Source organism: Asterias rubens, chromosome 22 (assembly GCF_902459465.1).
Source record: "Asterias rubens chromosome 22, eAstRub1.3, whole genome shotgun sequence".
NCBI classification, from domain to species: Eukaryota; Metazoa; Echinodermata; class Asteroidea; order Forcipulatida; family Asteriidae; genus Asterias; species Asterias rubens.
The window spans coordinates 1,459,037-1,474,114 of record NC_047083.1 but is presented as its reverse complement, the minus strand read 5'-3'; the positions used below and the strand labels follow the sequence as shown (position 1 = coordinate 1,474,114).

Here is a 15,078-nt window from a genome sequence, read left to right as displayed (position 1 = left end):
TAGTATGGTAATTATGCCCCCTTTTTATAGGCGTTGTGCAATATATCGGTCAATGAAATGTGAAGTGAAGCATTTCATGGAACAATATTTCAAGACAAGTATTTCACCATTACCTTCTGTAATTTCTGTAGTTTCTGTAAATCTGTGAACTTTTTTTTGTACCGTAAGTGTCCAATGGCTCTAAAGAGACAAACAGTTTTATAAACAATTAAAAACTTTTAAAAAGGGAATTGCTACATATTATTTGTAAACACTTCTCTTAAGAGAAAAAAAAGAAAACCTTTTCCAAAGGGAAAGGTAAACTTGTGTAAATAGACAAAAACTGAAACCCCTTCCAAAGGGAAAGTTACATTTTTGTAAATACTTCTCTTTAAAGACAAAAACTGAAATCTTTTCTTTGCGAGACCACGACTCTGGGCTTGAGTTGCGGCTTAGGCTTCGTCAGTCGTCTCCATTGGTATATGGAGCTTCAGACAGACGTACAAAGCCAGAGCCGGGGCCCAAAGCCGTGTTCACGAAAAGGGCTTATGCTTGTCTGACTTACTGACTGTAGTGTTATGAAGTTAATGTGTAGTTGTAGTTGCCGTGGTATTGCCATTACACGGAAAGGGCTTATGCTTGTCTGACTTACTGACTGTAGTGTTATGAAGTTATTGTGTAGTTGTAGTTGCCGTGGTATTGCCATCACTTTATGCACGAGTACAGCACTTATTAACCTCGCCTCATTGCCTTTTCGAAAACATGATTTCAGCTTCGGCTCAGGCTCTGTCCGCCTGTTCGAAGCCCCAATGCTGAAAAGTACCGTTTTTCAAAAGTACTCGTGGGCTTGAGCTGAATTCGAAGTTTCGTTAGGGCTATTGTTACCAACGAAGAAGTAAAAAATTTAGCTGCATTTCCTCCACTTTTACCAAAAAATTGCTTGAATTATATATTTTTGATAGACTATATTATTACTGTATGCTATAATTAAGCGCCCTTTCCGACTGAAATATCTTAGGTATTATAATGATAACGTTTTGAGTTAAAGTTCCATTATTATAACGGATACATGAACAATTATTATGAAGTTTAAATAAAATTATAATTATTACAAAGAAACTTTATGCTAATCATAAAATCATCACACAAAAATGTTTTATTGCAGCTATTTATACTACAAATATTTATTTGGTCCTAAATTCTGAGCAGTTTGGCCAAAATCATTCAACGCATCTAAATCGTGAAAAGAATAGAATATACAGCAATGGGAGACTTTTTGGGACGATAGAGGGCAGCAGACTTACCGGGTAAATCCATTGTTGTCAGAATTATGCGCATGTTCAGAACTACGTAAACAATGGAAATTTACCCGGTATGTCTGCTGCCACCTAGCGTTGGAAAGTCTCCTATTGTACTTAAGGTGATCGGAACGGCTGCAAATTGCAGTATTTTATTATTATTGCGGTTTTAGCATAACACCATCGGTGTAACCACAGTGTATCACTAGTAAGAAAAAAAAGTAACACCAAAATATATATTATTTATCCCGATGCAGTCTGTCTTGACCAAAACCAAAACATCTTTTAAGCAGATCTCCAGCTGTCTGGTAACCAGACGTCTGGATGCAGCATGAAATGTTCCGAGAACAAAATAAAATACAAAGTAAAACATTTGATGTGAAATTTTGTGTGAAGTTGAAATAATAATGTACAAAGCAAAATGTTCGTTCCATTGTTGAATAAACTTTTTTGAAGAATGCTCTCATATTTATACACAGTCATTTGAAACCTCAGAAGATCTTTCCTTCTAAGTTATCAATGTTGTAAAGTATTTCAAGGTAGTGTCTTACACTTGTAAATTGGTGATGTTCTTTGCAGTAGATCATATTAAAGCTTTGACTCAAAAGTCAGAACATTATCTTCTTGAGTATTTGTAAGTTTTTTTTTTTTTAACCAGAGACTTTACCCAGTCCTTCTGTTGTTTGTCTTAGTAGAAAGATGGGGAGAGTACATCTTCTGGAACTTATACTTTACTTCCATACCTCATGGCTATTAATAACCATAGATGAAACCAGTGAATGTGTTGTTTTATCTCTATGGAAACAAACCTGCCAGCATCAGATGTGACTGCCCAAACCATGGAGCAGTTGTGGAGCAGGCCGAGTCCACTGACCCTACGTTAGGACAGATGGGTGGCGTTTTTTACTTGCACTTTTTTCACTTATAGAGGATGTTGTGTTCCTGATCGCGCACGTTGCACCTTACAGTACGACCATATAAATAGAACATAAGCACATGTAAACAAAAATGAAAAGTTTGAAGCCGTCAACCTTATACTTTACCGCTGACACATCAGAGCTACATATAAACAACCGTGGATGAAACCAAAAATTGTTGTTTTATCTCTATGAATACAAAAAGGACATTAGCACCTGTAAACAAAAATGGAAAGTTAGAAGCTGTCACCCTTATACTTGACCTTTGAAACCTCAGGACTACCTATAAATAACCATGAATGAAACCACTGAACCGGTTGTTTTATCTGTATGAAAACATAAAGAAACATTAGCATTAGATACCTTGCCTAAACATACCACAGTGACTGTCTTCGCATTCTATCTATAATAAAAACTAAAAGAAACATTAGCAACTGTGGGGAAGAATGGTTAAGCTGTGAAAAAATGGTTAGCTGGTCTGACCTTACCCATAATCCTTTACCTTGATACTTAACCTAATATACTTTACGGCAGGCAATGTACTTCCAGTGGTGTCACCTCTTCCTGAGCCCATCTGCCCAAAGGTCAAGTACCAAAGCCACCAGCAGTAGCTTTGTATGCAGGAGTGTGCTTAAGATCCAATATTATTAATAAGTTAAGCATGTTTTACCACGAGTTTCTTTATTACAATATATAAGTTAACATGACAACATCAGTTCGTCAGCTTCAACTTCCCAGAAATTGCCATAGAATAAAAAATAAGAAAAAAGCATCACTGGCCACGACCAACATGCTCAAAGAAACAAGAGACCATCAGTTACAGTCACCATGGAAAACTAAAGGACAACATCGACAAGAACCTGCACAAGAAGGGGCGGGGCTTGATGGGGGAGGAAACGGGTTAGATGGTCTCTCACCTTTAAGATGTCCCCAAGATCTTGTCCTACATTTGTAGATCACCACATCGTCAGAAAAACCAATACCACACACTCCAAAGAAACCTTCAACTTCACGGACAGCCAGAATCTTCATTACCACACAATCCATAGACACCTTCCTTCAACACGTTGAGCAGAGATGTTTAGAAGAAAAGCCTGCAAAGTGCAAAAATGGGTAATTCTGGTTACTATAAATTGTTTTCCAAATTAAACTTCATAAGAAAGTTAGAAAACTATAAATGATATGTTGTTCCATATAAATAAACTTTGTTTATTTGTGTTAAGATCGAGTTGTATTTATAGTTGACAAAATATGGGGGGGGGATAATATACGCTCCTGAATTGCAAAAAATTGTGGATAAAATTACAAATGGCTTTTTTACAGAGAGGTTGGATCTTTGAGTGAGATTTGAAAGAAAAACTGTTTTGAAAAGAAAGAAAAATTGTCACACAAACTTAAATCTACCTTTTTGGTTTGTATTTTAGTTTGACTCGCAACAGTATGGGATTTTTGTTAAAATCATATTCCATGAGGCTGTATCAACCTTTTTTGTGGGAAGGATGTGAACAATATCCACTTAATCCCTGGTCTGTACCAAAATGTCAAACATGCTAACCCATGCAACAGAGAAAACGATATTATTAAAATACAATTCTATTGATTCCACTCAAACCAGCCCTTGCCTAACAAAAATATTGAAGAAGAATTTGTGTATCTTGTTATCGTTGTTTCACTCATTTTTAACAAAAGGAATGTCTCATTTGAGTATTAGATACTTATCTGTTTTTACGATAGAATAAAATAATAGGTGGCAGGGTGCGGAAATTGCTCAAAAATTGTCATTATTTTTTTTTTTTTTTTTTTTTTGCTGCCCCGCATATGGCGTCCGGTCGTTTGACTATGCATGATTTTAAACCAGAAAAATAACATTGAAGTCAGCAATACTTCCAAGGAAATAAAATAAAAATGCAAGGTCTAAATATTCTAATAGTTTTATTGCCAAACCCGGGCAAACGGCTTTCACCACATACCACCCTCCACACAACACTCATCCCGACCACCGTCGCCACACCCCCATGAAAAACACAAACAAAAGACACATGTCATACCTAAGTAAAATTCGGGCCAGGTAATAAGTTATACTTCTATTTTCAAGTAACTCATTAAGCAGTGTTTATTTAAACAAAGTTTATCTTACCTCGAGCTCGGAGGCGGTGGGCGGTGTCCCTCGTTGGGGTCCATCAGCAGAGGCTGTGGGCGGTGGTCCCTCGCTGGGGTCCTTCAGTACAAACCCTGCTGTGCTCACCCCGGTCCAAGACCTCTCAACAACTACCACAACTTCTTCGACAAAGTGTCATAAAATGAGTTAAATATTATTGCCTCTTTAGGTATGGTTCAACTCTATTGTCCCATGACATGAAGTATTGGAATGAAGTTGTATCCAGTTGGAGAAATGCGAGTTATTGTGTGAGGAAAGCGACGTCCAAATCCAACAAGATGAAGGGCCCGGCCATGTTGTTCGTCAATCAATTAACACACTGCATGCTACACGTACAAAAAGCACATCGTACGACTTACTGTATGTTGTATGTAGCGCGTTCGAATAACTGCGCCTGAAATGTAACTCATTTGCATATCAATAGAAACCTTCGCAAAGTTAAGGTGCAAATAAGCCCCGCCCATTTGCTCTGCCAGACCGTGCACTGATAACAGCGCCCGCTTGTGTTGTTAGGGTTCGTGTATGTGGTGTGTGTATTTTGGGTGGAAGACTTTGGCGCCAAGCTGGTATTTTAATACCAACTTTACATGTGAATAAATATTTCAGATTGCTTTTAAAACAATTAGTGACAACACAAAGTTATATAATTGTTCTATTCATTGCTTTCTTCAAATCAAGGCTCAACACACAATTAATGGCTAACCGTGCAAATGGCAAAAAAACAAACACTTCCATAGGCCAACTGAGAACTCTGCGTCAACCGGGTAATCACTTGAGACTACGATTTCGAAAGTTCACCACAAAAATGGTAGTAAGTTTTGAGTAAATTGCGAACAAACATTGTATAAAATTGGGCGCAATTCGCGCTGTGTGCCATTAATTTTTGTTAATAGGTAGCAAACTTTGTTTCCTTGTAGGGTAATGAAATATGAAGACAAAAATTGTGAAATATAATTTTTGTGTGAAAAGAATTAACATTGAGGTTTAAAAGATAAATAAGTTCGATGTAGCGTTCTGCTAGTTCTTAAAGCCATTGGACCCTTTCAGTACAGAAAGGGAAAAAATTTTTACAGATTTACAAATAACTTAAAGGGTCTAATTTAGGCGGCAGCTGAGATTGGATGAAGTTGCTAATTAAAGTTTCAAGGCATTTCATAACAATTGAAGTTAGAGCTACAGGGCGGTAGTCATTAAGGCAAGTAACTGGTGAACGTTTTGGCACAGGAATGATGGTCGATTTTTTAAAGACATTTGGAACATGGCAAGTTTTCAAAGACCAATTGAATAATTTACATAAAATATTGCATAAAAAGTCATTACAAGATCTGAGAAGTCGTGGGGTGATGCCGTCTGGTCCAGGTGCCTTGTTGAGTTTTAGCTGACGTAGGACACGACGAGTGTCTGTGAGTGTTATTTCAAATGGGGGAGGTAGCGTTTCACTCATATCCGGTTAAAACCAAGAAGAAAAGAAATGAGATAATGGTTTACAACAACAAAAACATCTTCCCTCTCCTCAATGGGTAGGATAGGGGTACAATGCACCCATGAGATAAGACCACGCTAGCACCCAAAGAAAACTTGAAGAGGGCCACGACTACACCACGCATGTCTTTCATGGTAACGGAACATTCAACTGCACACAAAGGGGTGATTTCTCACTGCAGGGTTCCCGGAAACTACTATTAACTGCCAATGTATCATAGATGGTCAGAGTGGCACAATGTAAAACGGCCCGTCTTTAAACTAGAAACCCCTGTGGAATAAGTGGACCATCCAATCTTGTTCAGCTGCCTTAAAAACAAATAAGAAAGCTGAATTATAGCAGAATTATTCCTGCACATTATCGCGGGTGAATATCGCGCAAACAGGGTCATTGAGAAAAACATCTTGCAGTGAGCTGGTAGGAAACTTGAACTGTGCTCTCTTTTTTTCGTAGGTTTTTAAGCTTTAAAGGTAAGCCTTTTAACTTCTATTATTTGTATGCTCATTAACAATTGACAATGTACTCAATCAGTTTCCCTAAACTAAAAAATTGCATCCCCTTATCGGTTGTTTTATCTCTCTGCTGCCACTTCCCAGATTGTATCAAAAACTTGGGTGTGAAAAAAAGGGAGACCGTCAAGATTAAGGCTAAAAATAAATAATAATAGCTCAGTTTGTAGATTCCCGTTGTTGCGGGAGATTCCGTGACCCCCCAACCCCGCCCCCCCCCCCCAATCCAACTCCCCGGGAGGTTGACCCCCCAACCCCCCCCCCCCCCCCCCCCAATCCAACTCCCCGGGAGGTTAGAACTACCTCCATGCCGTGTTCGAAACCCGTTCGAAACGACTACCGGCTACAGCGCTACGGCATAGATCAAACTTATTCAGATAGCACGCCCTCTTTTCAAGTCAACGGTAATATTAATTCAAGAATTTTTTGTCCTGTTTGGCCAACTTTAAAATATGAGCTCTGGTGTGCAATTAACCTGTGAACATATGCAATCTTTACCAATGTTGTGCACTGGGTTTGGTGAGTTTGGCAAAAAGGCAATTTATTCGTGTTTTTTGTTATTATGTGATAGTATGGGCGAGGTTTTTGTGAACTTGTCTGGTCCAGCCATGGAGGATCACGCCCTCATCGATCTCAAGTCATCACTTGACTCTTTAGTGGCCAACTCGGATACTTTCTTTCTTCTGGTGATGGCGTGTCTCATCTTCTGTAAGTTTAAACTTTATTTTTCATCACAAAAAGTGTTTTCATTTTAAAGCCATTATACACTTTCGGTACAGAAAAAAAAAAGGTCACAGATTTACAAATAATTTACAGGGTTTACAGAAGGTAATGGTGAAAGACTTCTCTTGAAGCATTGTTCCATAAAATGCTTTACTTTTTGAGAAAACATTAAAACAATATAAATTCTCGTCAGCGAGAATTACGGATTTATTTTAAACACGTGTCATATGACACGGCGAACCGCGCGGAAACAAGAATGGGTTTTCCCGTTATTTTCTCCTGACTCCATGACCGATTGAGCCTAAATTTTCACAGGTTTGTTACTTTCAATATTCATCAACAAAGAGATTTAAAATATCGTTCGTTTCGCAATAAATAGAACTGAATATGTCAATCGCTATTTTATGTAACTTTTCAAACAGTGACCTTGTACAAGTTTTCACTCAGAAAACAGCTTTCAGTGATCATTAAAAAACAAAACTTTTAAATTTAAAAACAAGTGGAGTAAAACTCATTTCATAAAAACCTTTAATACGCCTTTCTTAATATTCATGCATGACGTCACCAATCTCACCCAAAATGAGGCCGTCGGCGCAGCCACTACACTGGTGGTGGCGTGACGCGCGCGATGGCCTCATTTTGGGGGTTAGAATGGGAGACTTTCTGGGACGATAGAGGGCAGCAGACTTACCGGGTAAATCCATTGTTCTCAGAATTATGCGCATGTTCAGAACTACGTAAACAATGGAAATTTACCCGGTATGTCTGCTGCCACCTAGCGTTGGAAAGTCTCCTATTGTGACGTCATGCTTGAATACTTTTAGAGGCGTATAAGTTAAAGAAAAAATGACAATTAGACAGAAATTTTTCTTGTTATTGATTCATGTTTAAAAGAAATGTTTTAGGGGGGAAAGAACCAAGTTATCATTTTGATTTCTTAACAGTCAATGATCTGCCCTGTGCTTTTACACTCTTTGAGTTTAAGTAATAATGTATCAATGCAAACAACAATATAAAATGTAATTTTTGCAAATTAATTCATTTGATTTGATGTGATTTGTTGACAGTTATGCAATGCGGTTTCGCTTTCTTGGAGGCCGGGTCTGTCCGCAGTAAGAACACCACCAATATTCTCATCAAAAATCTACTGGATGTCTGTAAGTTTCAGTCATAAACCATTGAGTAGGTTATTTAAGGATATTTTACGGAGAGAGTGCACTCTGGTTTATTTTAATAAACTCTTTATATGAAGAAAAGTGGCACTCTTTCACAACTCTTAGGTAAAGTTCCCGTTCATGACACGTAAGTTATATCGCCTGACAGGAGACACAAAATCTGATCCTATTTATAATTATAAATATTGCACTGTTTTTATAACTTTTGTTTGCTTTTGAGTTCATTTCGAAACTCTTGAATTCATGTGGAAGTTATGACACACATTCCCAATCCAAGAACTGACTCCGCGGTTGTACAGTTAATTACGATCCTATAGACGATGTGACCTACGTTTACCTTAAAACCGCCCTCTGTTGACAAAACACTGTATTCGTCATGTTTCGCCGGGCAAAAAGACGCGTAGTCATGGTAAGATTGCATACACTTTCTAGCTGGCTGCCTAAACAGAAAGGTTTTGCCCGGCGGTACGCGAATCATGTTATGGTTTTTCGAGTGACGTCAGAGGTCACATCGTCTATAAGCTAAAGTAGTAGTCCTAGCCAATTTGTATATATTCCGCCCGGGTAGTAGTTAAAAGCAGGACAGTTCTTTTCTTTACAAAACTGAGAAGTCTCCCGAACATCCGATAAATCTACTCCGCGGTAGTAGAATAAAGAAAGACAGTTCTCTACTAAGAAAAAACTCTACCTGGCAAGTAGCTACACACAATGGTGTTACCGCAAACCAAATATAATGATATTGATACCTCACCATGCAATGCCTCAAATCATATAAAACATTCCAGTTAAAGGCAGTGGCACTATTGGTAGTTGTCAAAGACTAGCATTCACAGTTGGTGTATCTCAACGTATGCATAAAATAAAAAACCTGTGAAAATTTGAGCTCAATCGGTCATCGAAGTTGCTAGATAACAATGAAAGAAAAATAACCCTTGTCACACGAAGTTGTGTGCGTTTAGATGGTTTCTCACAATGTTTTATACCATCAACCTCTCCCCATTATTCGTCACCAAGAAAGGTTTTATGCCAATAATTATTTTGAGCAATTACCAATAGTGTCCACTGCCTTTAATTATCCAGTTCCTGTATAAAACATGACCCCCGCTCCCTTTTCCAGGTATCGGTGCCGTGGCGTACTGGGCTGTGGGTTACGCCTTCGCCTTTGGTCCCGGCAATGCCCTCCTCGGTCACCGCTACTTCTTCTTTGAGAACATGCCTTCAAGTTTGTACTCTCACTGGTTTTTCCACTTCGTCTTTGCGGCAACTGCTACGACAATAGTCTCAGGAGCCATGGCAGAGAGAACTGAATTCGGCGCGTACCTCATTTACAGCTGCATCATTACTGGTAGGCCTGGTCTTGTTCCTCATATCAAATAACAATAATGAATGCTAATAATATAAAAAAACATACCCGAGTTTTGGCATCAAATGGCGACCAAAGACATGTACAAGATACAAGGGCACACATTTTGAAATAATCCCATCCCTTTACAACACGCTATTTTCCCAGTTTTTTCCTCTTTCTGACACAGAAATAAACTCAACCCTAAAATCCCTCTAAAAGCATACCCGAGTTTTGGCATCAAATGGCGACCAAAGACATGTACAAGATACAAGGGCACACATTTTGAAATAATCCCATCCCTTTACAACACGCTATTTTCCCAGTATTTTCCTCTTTCTGACACAGAAATAAACCCAACCCTAAAATCCCTCTAAAAGCATACCCGAGTTTGGACACCAGAGACCTTATCGCAAATACCAATGCGCAAGCGCAGACTGTTGAATGAGGTGCATTGTGGGATAGATATGGATCAAATTTGGATACCAGCTAGACCACAATGCATCAATTTCAAGCTTTACGCGCGCGCCCCAGTATTTGCGAAAAGGTCTATGTACACGATGCAGGGGCACACTTTTTGAAAATAAAAGTTCATGGTATATTCTAAACTTTAACGACCATGGCCAACAATATCAAGTTTTCGTTTATAATTTCTACCCTACAGGATTCATCTATCCTATTGTTAGTCACTGGGCGTGGTCAGCGGAGGGGTGGCTTGGTGCTGGGCCTGGCCAAGAAGGAATAACGTATCAGGTAAGTTTACAAATAAAAACATGATTTCGAAAAAATGTTTCTCAATTGCAATATTTGGGGTACCCTGGTTTACCTTCGCTCGGCCCCAGCGGCCAATCCAGGCCCGCTTGGTAATCAGTTTCAGCACGGATTCTTGTTCAGGAAGTACGTCATGCGTGAAGAGTGAGTGTGATGCATGACGGAACTGGGCCCAATTTCATGGCTCTGCTTACCGCCGAATTTTGCGCTTACGATCACGATTCCCCGCTTACGTGCAAGGGCCGAATTTCTGCGCGAGCCTTGTAAGCGTAGAATGCCTAGTAAAGTGGAGAACGCACGCGCAGAAGCCCAAATTCGCCGCTAACCCGTGAAATACGCTTGCCGTAAGCACAGAATTCCCTGCTTCCGTCAGTGCCGATTCAGTGCTTACGGTAAGCAGAGCCATGAAATTGGGCCCTGATCATTTTCTTTCTTAACCAATGAACGTGTTTTATATGTTTGCACATCCCAGCGCCTTTTGATAAGGCAAGGCGCTGGGGCCGAGCGATTGGTTTACACTGGTGAATTGTACCATAATCATAAAGTTTCATAATCATAAAGTTTCACAGTGTGAAGAAAACAAATCACGCTCTTTAACGCGGTATTTGGCTCCATCTTTTTCAAAAAGGTAGTTATCATGCTCAGTAAGAGATGTCTTCAAGTCCAAATTTAACTTTTTGGCCCTTTATTATGGTAGTATGGTTTTCATTCGAGTTGTTGTGCATACAAAATCGAACTCCTAATTTAGTTTAAATAGACAAGAGTTTTAACGTGTGAATTAATAAAATCGCGCTCTTTCACGATTTGTCACTGACAGTTTTATCTTAAAAAGTAGATAATTATCATGGTCAGTAATAGATGTTTTTTGTATTGGTATGATGGTGGATTTCTTTTAATTTGTGCAAATAAAATAAACTATGAAGCTCTTTTTATATTTTTCTTCTAGGACTTTGCCGGGAGTGGAGTGGTTCACATGGTGGGGGGAATGGCTGCTCTGGTCGGCGCAGCTATGGTTGGTCCGCGTCATGGTCGGTTCGACAAGGACGGACAAGCAGTGACTATATATGGCCACACCGTCCCGGTAAGAACTGTCCATATATTTGATTCATTATTTTTCATTTGTAATTATGGCAGCTCGGCTGTAGGTACACATAATTTCAGTAGCAACAACTTACGATGACGTTTGGCTGGCAAACAAACTGTCCTTTGTCCATGCTTAGCAAATTGTTTATAAGTGTACCTGATTATATTGCATGCTTTTTCACAACACACGGTACCAACGGCTTTATGTCTCATCCGAAGAACGATAGTTTGGCTTGTAATACATGCAAACCTTCAAACATTACTGAAGCCCGGTTCATACTTCCTGCGACTGGGATAATGTTGACATTACAATTGAATTTGATGCATTGTGGTCTAGCTGGTATCCAAATTTGATCCATATCTATCCCACAATGCACCTCATTCAACTGTCTGCGCTTGCGCATTGGTATTTGCCATGAGGTCTATTGTATTTGCAGGCAATATGAACTGGGCTTTAGTCACTTTTCCCCTTTTTGTTTTTGCATCTTTTTTATACAGCTCGCAGCTCTGGGTGGCTTTATTCTCTTCTTTGGCTTCTTTGCTTTCAATGGCGGCTCCCAGGCGAGTATCTCCCAGCCTGGAGACGGTGAGGTTGTGGCAATCTCTATTGTCAACACCATCATTAGCGGTGGGCATGGTGCTCTGGTAGCCATGCTCATTAAAAAACTTGGTTTCAATGGACAGTGGAGTTTGTTAATTACACTCAATGGTGGACTGACTGGAATGGTAAGAGAGTCTTCATGTCGTGCTTGTTATGTGGTGACTTTATGGTGTTATGGAAATCTCAGGAAATCTTAAGTGGGTTATGTTTTGCAACAGACTGACGACTCCCTTAAAGTCACTGGACGCGTCTGGTAATTGTCAAAGACCAGTATCAAAGACCACTTGGTATATCCGAACATGACTACAATAACAAACATGTGAACATGTTGGCTCAATTATTCGTTATCGAAGTTTCAAGAGAATACCAAAAGAAGAAAAAAACCTTGTGGCATATGCTTTCATGTGTTTTTATTGTTTGTCTTTTTACCTTTTTGTCTATTGTTAATTCGAAAATAGGTGGCGATATGTGCTGGCTGTAACGCACTAGCACCGTGGGGCGCCGCCATCGTTGGCGTAGTGTCAGGCGTTGTCTATGTCGTCTGGAGCTATGCCGTGTGCAAGCTAAAGATCGATGACCCTTTGGACGCTGTAGCAGGTAAGGACGAACCAAAGGTCACAGAAGTTGAAAGGTCATGCTTTATACAGCGTCTCAAACATTAACACGTATTTGTTACTCCACTGACATTGTTTTAACTTTGTGTTACTTTGCTTTTTTGAAGAAAACTTGTTCTCGTGAAAGGAGGAACAGACATTCAGGAAATAATATTGTTGAATGATCCAGTCTAGGGTATCAAGGAATATAACTCACCGGGACGTTACACCTGTACTTAATTAATAATTTTTAGGTTTGATTGATTGGAACTTCCCTTTTTATACATTTGGTTTTTCCCTAGACTACTCCTGGTCAAGATTGTTTTAGTGTCCGAAGATTTAAGTAACAACTTTTCTAAATTCTCAACAAATTGTTCCGGTTATATTTTTCTTTGTTTGTGTTTTGATCTGCAGTTCATCTTGGAGGAGGCTTATGGGGGGTGTTTTCCGTACCAATTTTTCGATTCGGAGAAGGTGTCGTTTTTACATGGAGTCAAGACGCATTTGTTGTAAGTTCAACTTGATTTGAAAAACACCTTTTGGTAAAGTTTAAAATAAAACAAAAAAGATTGGTGGAATATAATGTTTCCTTTTTTTCACTGATTGATGTTTGCAGGCTTTGGGTTGGAATGCTTTGGGTGCTCTGGTCATCATGGCGTGGACTGGAGTACTGACAACCATTTTGTTTGGAACTATGAGGATCTTTGGCATTTTGCGAGTGTCGCCGGAAATAGAGGCCAAAGGTGAGGACAATAATTCGAGACTTTGGAACGCTAGGTGGCAACAGACTTATCATGTAGCTTTCAATTTCAGGGCAAGCGCACGAAACCGAAAATGATGGACTCACCTTGTAAGTCTGCTGCCACCTAGTGTCAGTAAAAAGTCTCCGATTTTGTGGAGGTGTGAGCTTTTAGAAAATGGTTGTCGAAGACAACAATGCACCTGCAATTAGACTCTTACCAAGTCGTCTGTTTTTCTTTTCTCGAAAGGTCTCGATATTGCCAAACATGGCGAGTCTGCATATCCACTTTCAAGCTACGGTCACGGCTGGTCATCGGAGGCTGATCTCATTGAGGTCAAAGTTCGTGGAGCGGATAACAATGGGAACCTAAACGAATCACCAACAGCAAGCTCTAGCAAAGGCTCGCCAGCTTCAAGTAAGTTCATGTTTTCATTTGAGGACGAGGTTGATCTTCCCTCAGCTCTATCTCATGTTTACAGAATTCTTGCAGATTTTAGTTTTATTTAGTAGAAATTATTTGAACTTTGAAGAACAAAACTTCTGATTTACATGCTATTTGGGAGCTGTGTTTCAAAATATTATATCTAGCTTGGCTGAAGATTTTTTAGTGGTGCCAGATTAAAACAAATAATAATAATAAATAAATAAATAAATAAATAAATAACAAATATCGCCACTTTGTTTCAATTTCATTTTTTTATCATTTGTTTATTTCAGGTGAGCGTGATATTAGGAAAGAAAGCAGCATTAGCGGTGTTTTACCGGTCCAAGTATTTCAACTTCAGCCCAAGGAGCAAGAACTTCCCGTCGAAGAGGTTGACAATAAGAATAGCGATGCCAAATAAAATCTGTTAGTAACGTATGCATGTATTTCGTTTGAGCGGGTCACATAATGACCCCTTGCGTAATGACGTTAATAGTGGGTGCATTCGTTTAGCTTCCCTGGGTCGACCCCGGTGTGTGGCGGTTTTTTTTCTTCCCAGGACGAACGTGGGTTACTATCTACACACGTTCGTCTTGGGGAAAAAAACCCGTCACACACCGGGGTCGACCCAGGGAAGCTAAACGAACGCACCCAAACAAACACCCTTGGTTGGCATGGCCGGCCGAATGTTCGTAAAACACTCAATCTTGTTAACAGATGTTTTAACAAAGTTCAACATTTTCTGCAAACTTTCAATCAAATAAAATACCTTGAACATTTTTTGTAATAGTAGCGATCTACAGTATTTGGGGGATTTTAATTTATGGCTTTCCATAGTTTTCCAAGCTCGGGCTGTAACACTGCAAATTAAGATGTCTATCATTGACATTAAGATGTCTACCAAGAAGTGTGCGTGCACATTACTATTGCTTTACCTTTTGGTGATGAGTTTTCAAGGGGCATAACAAAAAGAACTGTATGTGACATTTTTGGAACAGCCATTATTTTTTTATTTTTTTTTACCATTTCCACCTGATGTTTGTATGTTTTGCTTTGTCGTTGCTGTTCTTGTCAATTTTTGTATTTTTTTTATTTTTTATAATTTAATATTTTACACTTATCCTATTTTGTAAGGCGCATTAGGGAATATGTAGTTCTTAATAATGATAACTATTGTTTATTACCTTTTTCGAGCCATTTATGCATTTTAGAATGCCTTGCACTGTCCAATTTTGTCAGGGCATTGGAAACAAACGTCTTTTTATTATACGTTTGTAAAT

At 39.1% G+C, this 15,078-nt stretch overlaps 1 protein-coding gene across 1 annotated transcript; it reads left to right on the top strand.

The window, feature by feature from the left end:
* The first annotated feature begins 7,018 nt into the window (after window positions 1–7,018).
* On the top strand, window positions 7,019–14,352 carry LOC117305303 (putative ammonium transporter 1). Its single transcript, XM_033790153.1, has 11 exons — window positions 7,019–7,052; window positions 8,135–8,224; window positions 9,360–9,587; window positions 10,249–10,337; window positions 11,302–11,436; window positions 11,937–12,164; window positions 12,498–12,636; window positions 13,047–13,141; window positions 13,249–13,375; window positions 13,622–13,789; window positions 14,092–14,352. Exons 1-11 carry the CDS (start codon window positions 7,034–7,036, stop codon window positions 14,217–14,219), a joined length of 1,446 nt encoding a protein of 481 aa, XP_033646044.1. The 5' UTR covers window positions 7,019–7,033; the 3' UTR covers window positions 14,220–14,352.
* The last annotated feature ends 726 nt before the right edge of the window (window positions 14,353–15,078 follow it).